The sequence below is a fragment of the Rutilus rutilus genome, assembly GCF_951802725.1.
Source record: "Rutilus rutilus genome assembly, chromosome: 11".
NCBI lineage: Eukaryota > Metazoa > Chordata > Actinopteri > Cypriniformes > Leuciscidae > Rutilus > Rutilus rutilus.
Genome location: NC_140216.1, coordinates 19,520,737 through 19,535,136, shown reverse-complemented (window position 1 = coordinate 19,535,136; position 14,400 = coordinate 19,520,737). Strand labels below are relative to the sequence as shown.

Genomic DNA, 14,400 nt, shown 5'->3' with positions numbered 1-14,400 from the left:
CTCTCGGCAGATCTGCTGTGTAGCGTTCATGTTGTTTGGAGGACGAGTGGCTTTGGGAAGCGCTGTGAAGGGAGAGTAGGATCTTATGCTATTAAAGCTAGCTTGCTATTGCTTGCCTCTCTGACATTGCCTACCCTACCTTTAAATGGCATTTTGTAGTAATGAAAATTGGAGAGAAAATTTTATGTAAAAACATCTTCTAAAAATAACTGTTAAAGTTTTTTGCCACTTTGACTTACTATTCTCATTGTGCACAAGCAAGTGTGTGTGTGGATTATAGGCTACCAAATGCCTTATCATACTTTATGCCCTGACTGCATATAATCCTCATTACGTTTTCGGCTTCCTCAGGGGCGTAGATCTCAGCTTTGGGGTGCACAGCACAAGGCTACTAACTGTCAAAATGTCAGTTTGATGTTTTGTGTTTGCTGAGGTCATCAGGGCATTTTGGGTGTGGGGTGAGAGTGCACAGGAGGCCCCTGCAGGAGCAGTGAAAGTGTGTCAGTGGGTTATAATGACACTCATGCAGCAGGAGGAGGAGCCGGTGAAGTGGGTCACATGATGTGAAGACAGCAGACGCGGCAGCAGCACAGAGACACTCAGTTTCGCTCGATCATTCTGCATGCGTCCTTTTTCGGCGTTAAACCTTGATTTATTCACAACTCTGAACTATAGCTACTCGAGTCGACATAGCGAGCTATTATAGTCTCTCTTTATTAGACGTAAATCGTGTGGATTTGGTCTCTTGGCTGTCCGGTCTAGAAGAGTCCAGTTATTATAACTAATACATTATGTATTTAGTTACAGTTTTCTAGGAGGTAACGTTACCTGATTTTTTCGTCCCCAAAGCAACACGGAGCTGATATATCCAGATTATCTTGTTTATTTATTTAGAAATGTTTCTCAGGTAGTGTATGTTATAGGTAACGTTTGAGAGAAACTCGGTTTACAGAATCTCCCAGCGACTAGAATAGTTGCTGTAAACCGTGTAAAAACGGCACTACCACACAGGTGACTCGGGCTCAAAGCTGTCGGAGGAAATGGAATCCACAAAGGCTGGTAAGATCAGTATGTTTTTACTTTTTGAATATGACTTTAATAATCTGTGATACCTTCAGTGCATTCTTATTTTAATAAATGACACCGAAGCATGTAGTTGCACGTGATGCTGTGAATGTGCATTGTGCATTAAGGTGTTGATCGGGCTTTTATTACTTTATTTGCAGCATGAAAACTCTAAGTAGGTTAAAAGCGTCAGGCTTGTGTTGTTATGACATAGATTGTGGGTTACAATTGAACTGCTGTCTCCCAACTCACATGGACCGCTCTGCCTAGCCATGTGCATCTGTGTTTACGCGTCCTTTGCGTCTGCTCTGATTGGTCGAGAGAAGTCATGACGTACAGTGTTGCATAATTTGCATGGCAGGATGGATGCGTCTGCAACTGCAGATACACGTGAGGCGGCTGCGGTCTGACCCACTTTTTTGGCTTTTACACTCCCAACAAGACATGCCGAGTACACGTGGGGGCGGTGCTAAGAACATGTCGACCAAAAGCTCAGACTGCAATACTGATGACGTCCGTTCATTTTGTTCTTTATATATATATAAATATAATAGTATAATATATTAATATATATTTCAGCAGACATTACTTTGAGTTTCAGATTAGAGTATACTGAATGTAATTATTTATATTGAATATAATGTAAACAATTTGACTCACCAGCATGCAATTACTATGTACATGTAAGTATTGACATATAATACCATATTAGAATTTGAAAACAGACTATGTTTGTTTGTTCTAAGTATTAAATTTGAGTTGAGTTGTTTGTCGGTAAAGCCTACACCCTAAAAGGTATTATGTAATGGTGTTACCTAACCATTGAGAGTGGGACAGCAGAAATCAGGTCAGCCCATACAGAAAGAGCACACAAAGCCTGGTCCGCTTTCTGACAAAAGGAACGCAGCTCAAAATAAAACACAAGGACAAAGAAAATATTTGTATCTTCATTAGTAAATAGCCACCTATATGGATTGCATATACTCACTCTATGTTTATATTTTTAGAGACAGTTGTTAACAGATAGATGTAAAAGCTAGAATCAACTATTAGGCCATGTCTCATACTCATATGCTTCGTAATATATATGCACATATTAGGATCCACATTTTCTTTTTTAAATGAAGCTAGAAAAATAATTTGAGTTTTCCTAACTGAAGTTGTCTTTTGTTGCTCTTCTGTGTGTCATCCACCAGGTGGGGTAATAGCTTACATTAGCTCCTCGAGCTCTGCCTCCAGTCCAGAGTCATGCCTCAGTGACTCCTCCAACAGCAGCTATCAGTCCTGCTCTCCGCCTCACGCAGGGCAGGGTCAACAGGGCGAGGCCCTTCCTGTGGCCTCTCAGTCCCGCCCACCGAGGCACGGCGGAGGGAAGGCACGATCACCCTCCACCACCAAAAGTGGCATTACAAGTGAGAGACTGATCTAAATAAAAATGAAGTTAAAGAGAACCAGAAATGTTTTTATGCTGCAATCACATGTTCTTACAGACTAATTTAAATATGATCAGTCACACTTTAGATTAGGGTCAAATTCTCACTATTAACTATGACTTTCACCTCAATAAACTCCTAATTACTGCTTATTAAACGTACAGTATGGAATTTTTCGCCGCTAGGAGTCGCTAACCTCTTACAATAACAAAGGCGTAGTTTGATGACGCAACATTTGCTAAGAATTATGGATCTTGTCGTCAACGTCAAGCCGACCGATCTAATAATGTTTATGGGTGAGTGAATACATCGATGTTTTTATCACGACTGTGATATGAAGCAGGTCGGGATTGCTAAAAGACAGCTATCAGCTCCACACGCGACGCGAGTCCCGCGGATATAAAAGAAATAAGGACATTTCATTCTACCGAACTACACGCAAGTGCAGAATTACGACTCACAGGTCAGTTTATTAGACAAATTAAACTTGTGAGGTAACGCAGCGCTGTTTCACTTGGTCTAACATTACACTAGCACACTAAACTGCATTTGAATGTGTTGAAATGTATGTGTAAGTTTGTCTGTATGAGACTAGCAGTAAGCTAGATCAACATTAGAATAACATACAGATCATATTCTAACATTTTATCATTGTTGAACTATATAACATTGATTAGTTTTATGTAAATGTGCTCACCGGTTTAATAAAGTACATGTAGGAGCGGTCGAAGTCTCGGACGTGGAGCTCTCGTTTATATATTGTCTATGGGAGCTCTAGGCATCTCGAAAACACCGCGCTGATATTGATTCTCGTTTTAGTTCTCCTTTTTTATCCAAAGTCTGCTTGCCATGGTCCATAATGTTTGAACGAAACAACAAGAGCGTGCAAATAGACATTGCGAACTACAGAGTTGTCCACGTCAGTCGCCTTGGTTACTATCAGAGGGCTCTGGTTGCTAATGGCAGTACGAGCGGAAACCAGGGACAACGCGGATATGACGCCATTGACGGCGACAAAACGGAAATAAAGAAACGGGACGTGTCTTCGAATTAAATTACAAATTTCTCTCCTGGTTTGAAAGTTGTTGGAAACAGTCGGGATAATGTAAGTACACAAGTAAAAAAAATTTTTAACATAGATATAGTGATTTTTGCTATTTTTAAAGCAAAAAAGTTACATATTGTGCCTTTAATAGTTAGTAAGGTAGTTGTTAAATTTAGGGATTGGGTTGGATTAAGGAATGTAGAATATGGTCATGCAGTATAAGGCATTAATATGTGCTTTATAAGTACTAATCAACAGCCAATATTCTAGTAATATACATGCCAATAAGCAATTAGTTAAAGGTATAGCGGAGGATTTTCTTTTTCCGGGTGGATCATCAAGACTATTGGTCCTCCTAAGTGTCAATCATTCTGGTGATATGTTTACGTAAGGCCGTCGTACGTGCTCGTGCACACGATTCACACGATGGCGTGCGCTCAAAACACAGGTTGGGCTTCCCACTGATGCCTCAGTCGCGAAGTTTCTACTTGACAGGTAAAGTTTGGCATGCTATTTGGAGAAATCCATTTAAAATCACTGCTAGTAAAAGTTAATGTAAGCTATGATTAGCTCATGCATGCTCTCTCGTGCACACGTTTAATAGGCGTTCCCTCTCGGGAGCAGGTAGAGTGTTGCGCATTTGCATTTTTTCAAAAAGTGGAGAGGGCGGTTCTTTTCTAAAATTCGGGAAAATCCTCCGCTATACCTTTAATAGTGAGAATTGGACCCTAAACTTAAGTGTTAGCATATGATCTTCTACAAATTGAATTCAACATATGTTGTCTTAAAGTTAAGGAACTATTAATTCATTCATTAATTAATTAATTAATTAATTTTATTTTGATGGTCCCTTTTGAACATTCTGTTGACTGTAAGTAGACTGACTGCTTAATATATGCTGACTCTTTATTGTGATGCTCCACAACCGACATTCTACTGACCATAAGTAACTTTGTAACTACATTTTAACCCTAACCCTACCAGTCTATTAATACTCTTCTAACTCTCTAGTGAGAGTTAGTAGAAATGAAGGGGCAACGTTACTTATAGTCAACAGAATGTGTTAAAGGGACCATCAAAATAAAGTGAAACCTAGAATAATTATATAATTGACAGTAATGATCTGATATTTGTCACTTAACATTGCATGATTCATTATATTTGCCCTTGTTTGCTTCATTGTGAAGTAATGGTCTTCTAGCTGTTTGAGGAAACTGAAAGCAGTTGTTCTAAGGAGAAAGCCAAACTGAGCACAGAGCCCTTTTCATCTGACTCTCTGTATTTCTGCTCCTGCAGAGATTAACGGTCTGGTGCTGCTATGTAAAGTGTGTGGAGATGTGGCGTCAGGATTTCACTACGGCGTTCACGCTTGTGAGGGATGTAAGGTGAGAAAATGTTAGTGTGAGTCTACAGCCACATTTCAGTGTAAACGTATAAGCATTAGCGGTTTCATTTGTTATTTCTGAAGTACAGAGTATTTTTAAGTCAAAAGCTCAGAAGGGGTGTGAAAATCTGTATTTTTCACTCTCATGTGTGTTCGGTTTTGCATACTTCTCATTGAAGGCGGTTTTATAGTGTCTGTTTTCATGTTAAATTGTCCCTGGTGTCGCTGTGGTTGATTTAGATAGGGTTGATGTGGCATGGCTGTCATGCCTTATCTGGGTCACATCTACCTGTGCATCTCCCTGAAGGAGATATCACTTTGCTTTATTTATAACCAGAAAGCCTGCTACTCAGCAGCCTGTTTAACTATCAGAGCAAATCTCTGTGACAGAACAGTGTCATCAGTCCTGAGAGGGACACCTGCTTTCCATACCAACTCCAAGGCTCGACACCTGTTACTCTCTGTGGGCACGGTGACCCTTACATTTCTCTCTATCTCTTTCATTTTACCACCTGTAGGGTTTCTTCAGGAGGAGCATTCAGCAGAACATTCAGTATAAGAAGTGCCTTAAGAACGAAAGCTGTCCCATTATGCGCATCAACAGGAACCGGTGCCAGCAGTGCCGTTTTAAGAAATGTTTGCTCGTGGGCATGTCCAGAGATGGTGAGCTCCAGCTGACATTGTGTCCTAGATCCAATCAACAAAATCTGTTACAGGCCGACATGTGACCTCAGGGTTTAAACCTTAAAGGACAAATGAATAAATAAATTAAATATATAAAGTAAATGTTATTTGCACGTAGATAGATGATACACTACCCTGCCAAAAAAATTAAAAAATTAAAAAATTGCTGTTTGGATTTAAATAGGCAAATGCTTAAGAGTCTATGATTGTATTATTATTGCAGTGATTATTATGTTTCTAGCATGTTGTATGTTTGGCTACAGGTCTTCTGACCCCTGACTGATGGAATGTGTAGCTTTAATTTTTTAAACAACCATGTAGGACAATGTATCATAGCCATATTTCAGGATGACAAAGCCAAGATTCATCAGGCTCAAATCGTGAAAGAATAGTTAGGAAGGGAGCATGAAGAATCATTTTCACTCATGAATTGGCACCTCTTAGTCCAGACCTTAAATTCATTGAAAGTCTTTGGGATGTCCTGGAGGAGACTTTACAGAATGCTGGACTCTTGCAATGTCAATACAAGATCTTAACCAAAAAATGATGCACCTCTTGATGGAAATAAATGTTGTGATGTTATTTCCATCAAGAGGCGGATTCATTTTTGGTCTAGATCTTGTATTGACAATGTAAAGTCTACTCCAGCACATCCCAAAGACTTTCAATGATTTTAAGGTCTGTACTCAGAGGTACCAATTCATGTGTGAAAATGATTATTCATGTTAATCTTGACTTTGTCATCCTGGAATATGGCCATGCTATGTCTTCCTACATGTTGTTTAAGAAATTAAAAGCTACACACTTCATCAGTTAGGGGTCAAAAGAACTGTTGCTAAACATATAACATGCTAGAAACAATAATAATAAATAACAATAATCTATCTCTCTGTCTATCTCTAAGTATAAGTGTCAGTCTGTTAAAGTCTGTGAACTGACACTGTCTGCTCTTCAGCTGTGCGTTTTGGCCGGATTCCCAAACGAGAGAAGCAGCGCATGCTGCTCGAGATGCAGAACGCAATGAACAACATGATGAGCAACAGCCACGGCAATCAGCCCCTGCCTATAAGCAACCAGATTTCAGCCACCGATGGAGATTCCGAGGACAGCACTGGCCATTCCTCTAGTTCCTCCTCCACCTCCCCCAGGAGCAACCGATCCAAAACCAGCCCTGACCCCAAGCTGCTGATCACCATGGATACGAGCCAAAGCTCAGACTCCTTCAGTGCTACTGACAGTGGGGAGGAGGAGGCCATCGGCACAGTTACTAGGGCACAGCAGGAGACCTTCATGTACAATCAGGAGCAGGGCAGTGTGCCTTTTGAAGCCCCTAACAATTACAGCTATTTCACAGGGAAGACCCAGGATGTCTGGAACCGCCAGAACGATACATCCTCATTGAGCGAACAGAAGCCACAGTCGAGCTGTGCTCCACAGGGGACTGAAGACTCCAGCCGACATTACAGTACTCTGAGCAGCTGTCCTGTCAGACTTCCTAACAGCATCCCCGATGGAACATCTCTGCAGAACCTCTCTTCGAGAGCTCATAATGACAATGAAACTCATGCCAATGGCAGCTATGGTGTCCAAACATTCGGAAGGGTTAACAGGATGCACCTGGTGAGTTACACAGGGTACCAATACCAAAATAACAATACCGAAATTTCTGTAGTCCATACAAATACTCTTTCATATACACTCTTTCATGAAATATATTTCATGATCCTATTTCACAGGTTTGTCCCATGAATACATCACCCTATGTGGATCCTCAGAAGTCGGGTCACAGTATTTGGGAGGAGTTCTCCATGAGCTTCACCCCGGCTGTCAGAGAGGTGGTGGAATTTGCAAAGCGTATCCCAGGGTTCAAAGATCTATCCCAACATGACCAGGTCAGCCTGCTCAAGGCTGGCACCTTTGAGGTATGAACAAAACACAACACAATCTCTGTGCTGAATTAATCTGATAAAAAAAAATCATTGTGACATAACAGAGTCCTATAGCAAGTTTCATTTGAACTGTAAAAAGACCTGAGGTTTCCTGTTTGGTCTGTAGGTGCTGGTGGTACGCTTTACATCCCTGTTCGATGTGAAGGAGCGGACGGTTACATTTCTGAGTGGCAGGAAGTATAGCGTGGATGCTCTGCGGTCTTTGGGGGCTGGAGATCACCTCAACTCAATGTTTGACTTCACAGAGAAGCTGCAAGCTCTTAACCTCAGCGAGGAGGAAATGAGCCTCTTCACGGCCGTAGTGCTGGTGTCTGCAGGTATTTATCACTTCTTGTTGTGTCACCGTTTTCAGACCATATACTTTATAGTTTTGTATCTAAGATGTTGAAATGACAAGTTGAAATGGGAGTTTAAGGTTTAAATTAAATATTTGCAATTAAGGATCACGATTTCAAGATAAAGTTACAATTAGATCACACTTACATTTAATTGTAAATTAAGAAACTTGACTGAGCTCAAAACTTAGACCACTTAGTAACAAGAAGTGACGTCAGGAAGGTCATGGTGATTATACAGTACAAGAATAAACGTTCCAACAAAAACTTGTAAAATGAATTCCCCTGCTGTGTTTCCCATAGATCGTTCTGGCCTCGAGAACGTCAACTCAGTTGAGGCACTTCAGGAAACTCTGATACGAGCTCTGCGCACCTTGATCACAAAGAACCACCCCAACGAGATTGCCATCTTTACTAAACTGCTTCTCAAACTTCCAGATCTACGCTCCCTCAACAACATGCACTCTGAGCAGCTCTTGGCCTTCAAGGTCCAAACCTGACCACCCACCAATCCCCATAACTGTGGACCACACCCCCTCCCATCCACTTTTAGAGACTCCAGGCCCATTTCTGTGGCCCACTAAGCCAATTGGGGGGCCTGTTCTCACTCAAAGCCACTTAACTGACATTTCATGCTCCCCATGAGGACTGCTGGTTAAATATGGAGGTAGTGGGGAGCAGATACTTAAGAAGTCATTATACTGTAAAACGCCTCTGTTTGTGCTAATGCACACAACCCACAGACACAAACTGGATGGGTTTCGTTGTAGATGCTTACAAGAGTTTGTATGATTACGGGGTTGTGTGGACGCAGAGGCATCTTGAATTTGTTTTTAGATTTACACTGCCTGTGCAATAAGTGACACGTTCACTGTTTTTGGATTGTTCCTTGTTGGTCTATTAATACTTTTAGAAAAGAGGAAGTAAGGTATCTCGTGGCCATATGAAAGCTGTGCGTTAATAAGGGGAAGGGTAATGAAGGGATAGTCCAACACATACGTTTAAAACAAACGAGAAACTATACACAGTACAGTTTGATGCCCTTTCAATAATTTGAAGTCAAGAAAAGACAAAAAGCACCAACTATTAAAAAATGGAAGAATGTGGAACAAGATGCTAATAAGAGCTTTCTGGCAGAAAGACACAAGAATGTTTAATGGAAAGATCTATTTTTGTAGTTTGTTTCTGTCTTAAAAATTGTAGTTAAGTGCAAAGGAAGCCACTCTATCATTAGACCTGAATTACTCAAGTATGTGAAGCAAGTATTGCTATGCAAGCTCAATTTTATGGATGGTAAAAGACCGTAAGTTCCAACCATGTGTGGCTTGCCAATACTGTAGCGGACAATAACAAACTATCTTTTACTGTCAGTTTTCGCTTTCAGGTCAGCCATGGTGGAGCAACAGTTTGGAGAGAATTTTGCTGAGCAAGTTAAAGTTAGTTCAACTGTTGACAAGTTTATAGATAGCTACCTGAATAATAACACATCTGGTTTATTGGCACAGACATGAAGGTTGAAGGTGACTCCTTGTGATCTCCAATATTCAACCAGACCGCAGGCTTGGCCAACCATTTGCGTTCTTGCATAGAGTATGTTTCTGAATTTAGATCTGCATAATGTGTAAATGTTTTGATTCGTAGGGCTTTTAGTAATGACACAATGTTTAATGATGCTGAATGACAAAAGGAGTAGAACATATGCGTATTATCACTATAAGAATGCATGCTCTTCTCGGTACTGATGGGACACAAAGCCATCCACAGTGATGTCATAATGTCAGATTATAGCTGAGGCCACATCCTAACTGACACCTGCCGATTTGACGCATCTTTATGGGTGATAAGTTCAGGCTGAATGTTTATGATGAATTTTTTTGAATGATGATTTGGGAGGTCCACTTCATGTATTTGTAATTCTGTTAATTTCTCTTATATGAATGTTTTTTTCTTTTTCTTTTGGGCAAGTCTTTTCAGTGAAAGTTCTTGTAGAATTATTATTGTGTCTGTGTGATCAGCTGCAGTAAGTAGATACTCTACATAATGTTTAGCACATACCGTTAGACCAGACAGGAAAGGGAAACAGGAAATGGCTCAAAACTCCACAAAGGAACACCTGCGCATTTTGCCTCTTACCGTCAACTCTAGGCATGAACTCTTCTCGGGTCGGATCTGATATCAAAGCTGCTGTAGATGAATAGTTAATTAAAGAACTATCTTCAGTTATGTTTGGTGTTGGTGTTCCCATCTCATTGTTCAGCCTGTGGCTCAATCAATGTCAGCATTGTGTTGCCATAATCCAGTCTGTCTGTTTTCCTCTGTGAAAGCAATGTAAGCTATATATATATATATATATGTATATATATACACACAATTAAATAAATATAAATTAAGAAAATAAACAGATAAATGCTGATCTCTTTCTCCCCATTTATTTAGTTATTTTTGCACCCATCAATCAATCATTTTATTTCTAAAGCACGTTTAAAATAAACATGAGTTGACCAAAATGCTTTAAAGACCCAACCTTACAAAACATATACACAAACACACCATAAATCACAACAAAGCACAAAATAAACCACATGTAACTAAGAACAGTAAAAAGCAGCAGACAGGGTACCCGCGGATCCTTAAAAAGTCTTAAAAGGTCTTAAATTAGATTTTTAGGGCCCAAGCCCTGAAAGGGCGAAGGCCCTATTGTTTCCGGAAGGATTATTAGGGCCCAAGCCCTGAAAGGGAGAAGGCCCTATTGTTTCCGGAAGGATTATTATTAGGGCCCAAGCCCTGAAATGGCGAAGGCCCTATTGTTTTCGGTAGGATTATTTATTAGGGCCCAAGCCCTGAAAGGGCGAAGGCCCTATTGTTTTCTGTGGGATTATTATTATTATTAGGGCCCAAGCCCTGAAAGGGCGCAGAGCCCTATTGTTCTTCTAAGGATTATTAGGGCCCAAGCCCTGAAAGGGCGAAGGCCCTATTGTTTTCGGTGGGATTATTATTAGGGCCCAAGCCCTGAAAGGGCGAAGGCCCTATTGTTTTCGGTGGGATTATTATTAGGGCCCAAGCCCTGAAAGGGCGAAGGCCCTATTGTTTTCGGTAGGATTATTTATTAGGGCCCAAGCCCTGAAAGGGCGAAGGCCCTATTGTTTTCGGTAGGATTATTTATTATTAGGGCCCAAGCCCTGAAAGGGCGAAGGCCCTATTGTTTCCGGTAGGATTATTAGGGCCCAAGCCCTGAAGGGGCGAAGGCCCTATTGTTTTCGTTAGGATTATTATTATTAGGGCCCAAGCCCTGAAAGGGCGAAGAGCCCTATTGTTTTCGGTAGGATTATTAGGGCCCAAGCCCTGAAGGGGCGAAGGCCCTATTGTTTTCGTTAGGATTATTATTATTAGGGCCCAAGCCCTGAAATGGCGAAGGCCCTATTGTTTCCGGTAGGATTATTTATTAGGGCCCAAGCCCTGAAAGGGCGAAGGCCCTATTGTTTTCGGTAGGATTATTATTATTAGGGCCCAAGCCCTGAAAGGGCGAAGGCCCTATTGTTTTCGGTAGGATTATTTATTAGGGCCCAAGCCCTGAAAGGGCCCTATTGTTTTCGTTAGGATTATTTATTAGGGCCCAAGCCCTGAAGGGGCGAAGGCCCTATTGTTTTCGTTAGGATTATTATTATTAGGGCCCAAGCCCTGAAAGGGCGAAGAGCCCTATTGTTTTCGGTAGGATTATTATTAGGGCCCAAGCCCAAAGGGCGAAGGCCCTATTGTTTTCGTTAGGATTATTATTAGGGCCCAAGCCCAAAGGGCGAAGGCCCTATTGTTTTTGTTAGGATTATTATTAGGGCCCAAGCCCTGAAAGGGCGAAGGCCCTATTGTTTTCTGTGGGATTATTATTATTATTAGGGCCCAAGTCCTGAAAGGGCGCAGAGCCCTATTGTTCTTCTAAGGATTATTAGGGCCCAAGCCCTGAAAGGGCGAAGGCCCTATTGTTTTCGGTGGGATTATTATTAGGGCCCAAGCCCTGAAAGGGCGAAGGCCCTATTGTTTTCGGTGGGATTATTATTAGGGCCCAAGCCCTGAAAGGGCGAAGGCCCTATTGTTTTCGGTAGGATTATTTATTAGGGCCCAAGCCCTGAAAGGGCGAAGGCCCTATTGTTTTCGGTAGGATTATTTATTATTAGGGCCCAAGCCCTGAAAGGGCGAAGGCCCTATTGTTTTCGGTAGGATTATTATTATTATTATTATTATTATTATTAGTTCCCAAGCCCTGAAAGGGCGAAGGCCCTATTGTTTTCGGTGGGATTATTATTATTATTAGGGCCCAAGCCCTGAAAGGGCGAAGGCCCTATTGTTTTCGGTAGGATTATTTATTATTATTAGGGCCCAAGCCCTGAAAGGGCGAAGGCCCTATTGTTTTCGGTAGGATTATTAGGGCCCAAGCCCTGAAAGGACGAAGGCCCTATTGTTTTCGGTAGGATTATTAGGGCCCAAGCCCTGAAAGGACGAAGGCCCTATTGTTTTCGTAAGGATTATTAGGGCCCAAGCCCTGAAAGGGCGAAGGCCCTATTGTTTTCGGTAGGATTATTATTATTAGGGCCCAAGCCCTGAAAGGGCGAAGGCCCTATTGTTTTCGGTAGGATTATTTGTTATTATTAGGGCCCAAGCCCTGAAAGGGCGAAGGCCCTATTGTTTCCGGTAGGATTATTAGGGCCCAAGCCCTGAAGGGGCGAAGGCCCTATTGTTTTCGTTAGGATTATTATTATTAGGGCCCAAGCCCTGAAAGGGCGAAGAGCCCTATTGTTTTCGGTAGGATTATTAGGGCCCAAGCCCTGAAGGGGCGAAGGCCCTATTGTTTTCGTTAGGATTATTATTATTAGGGCCCAAGCCCTGAAATGGCGAAGGCCCTATTGTTTCCGGTAGGATTATTTATTAGGGCCCAAGCCCTGAAAGGGCGAAGGCCCTATTGTTTTCGGTAGGATTATTATTATTAGGGCCCAAGCCCTGAAAGGGCGAAGGCCCTATTGTTTTCGGTAGGATTATTTATTAGGGCCCAAGCCCTGAAGGGGCGAAGGCCCTATTGTTTTCGTTAGGATTATTATTATTAGGGCCCAAGCCCTGAAAGGGCGAAGAGCCCTATTGTTTTCGGTAGGATTATTATTAGGGCCCAAGCCCAAAGGGCGAAGGCCCTATTGTTTTCGTTAGGATTATTATTAGGGCCCAAGCCCAAAGGGCGAAGGCCCTATTGTTTTTGTTAGGATTATTATTAGGGCCCAAGCCCTGAAAGGGCGAAGGCCCTATTGTTCTTCTAAGGATTATTTATTATTATTTTTTATCAACCTTTCGGGCACTTTTGGGGCCCTTAACGTGCTCGAAAACTCTTGAAACTTTGCAACTTTGAAACTTTCAGATGCTTTTGAGACTCTTAACATACTTGAAATTGAATGAAACTCGACAGACACATCACATTTATTAGCCAGTAGACATGTGCAAAGTTTCAGAAACGGGCGTGGTGAGGGGCTCAGTAGCGCCACCTTTAGTCAAAAATGGGGGCTTAGTTTTAAGTAGAGTCACAAAAATCATTATGTATATTGTTCTCATCAAGCCGGACAACTTTCCAATTTATAGTCATAAGCTGTGACCAACAGGAAGTGAGATATTTTGGTTTGAATGTGATTTTTTGGAGAATTCTCTCTCTCTCTCTCTCTGCATCTGTGTCTCTGTGTGTGTGTGTGGGGTGGGGGGATTTGTCTGTTAGGAGAGATTTACTTTTATAATTGTTTTTCAAGGTTTCAGGGGCTTTTGGGGCCTTTAACGTGCTCGAAAACTCTTGAAACTTTGCACACAGGTCAGAACCCGCGGCCATCAGGGCCAGGCTGAAGCTGGTACCCGGGCGTGGCAGGGGGGGCTCAACAGCGCCCCCTGGAACGGGATCCGAACACTTGTCCATAAATCAAACACACTTGCATGTAATGATATGAAACTCGGTACACATATAGATCTCATCGGGCCGAACAACTTTCGTGCTCTAAGTTTTACGCCAGCCCAACAGGAAGTCGGCAATTATGGGTTGTTTGGAGAACGCTTGCTGTGGAATTTGAAACACTTCATCTAGAGAATTAATTAAATCACCACCAAACTCGGTGTGCATGAAGTCAAGACATTGAGGATGCTAAATTGCGGACGGATTTTTGATATCTCAAACGGTTTGGCCGTGGCGAGGACACGAATTTATGGCGAGAAAAGAGAAACACGAAGTGTTATAACTTCTGCACACATTAACTGATCTTGATGAAACTTCAGCAGTGTGTTCGTGGTAAGAGGCCGATCAGATGGATGTGACTATTGTGAGTCAAAGTTATAGCGCCACCAACTGGCAGCAGGAAGTGTGTCACTTTCAAAATGTTTTTGACAAAAGTGGGGGTGTTAGTTTTACCCACAATTACAAAAATCAGTACGTATATTGGTCTCATCGAGCCGGACAACTTTCTAATTGACAGTTATTAGCTCTGACCAACAG

General features: G+C 41.8%; 1 protein-coding gene across 1 annotated transcript; it reads left to right on the top strand.

Annotated features, from left to right (window-relative positions):
- Positions 1 to 556: 556 nt before the first annotated feature.
- nr1d2b (nuclear receptor subfamily 1, group D, member 2b) lies at positions 557 to 10,117 on the top strand. Its single transcript, XM_084424715.1, has 8 exons — positions 557 to 1,059; positions 2,262 to 2,477; positions 4,840 to 4,928; positions 5,446 to 5,590; positions 6,567 to 7,231; positions 7,348 to 7,533; positions 7,667 to 7,877; positions 8,199 to 10,117. The coding sequence occupies exons 1-8, from the start codon at positions 1,041 to 1,043 to the stop codon at positions 8,393 to 8,395; spliced, it is 1,728 nt and encodes a 575-aa protein (XP_084280841.1). The 5' UTR covers positions 557 to 1,040; the 3' UTR covers positions 8,396 to 10,117.
- Positions 10,118 to 14,400: the final 4,283 nt, after the last annotated feature.

Excerpts from the sequence above, each read along its gene's own strand:
- nr1d2b (XM_084424715.1), top strand. Across the intron at positions 2,478-4,839 it reads CACCAAAAGTGGCATTACAA|AGATTAACGGTCTGGTGCTG; the intron begins GTGAGAGACTGA and ends CTGCTCCTGCAG. Across the intron at positions 7,878-8,198 it reads CGTAGTGCTGGTGTCTGCAG|ATCGTTCTGGCCTCGAGAAC; the intron begins GTATTTATCACT and ends TGTTTCCCATAG.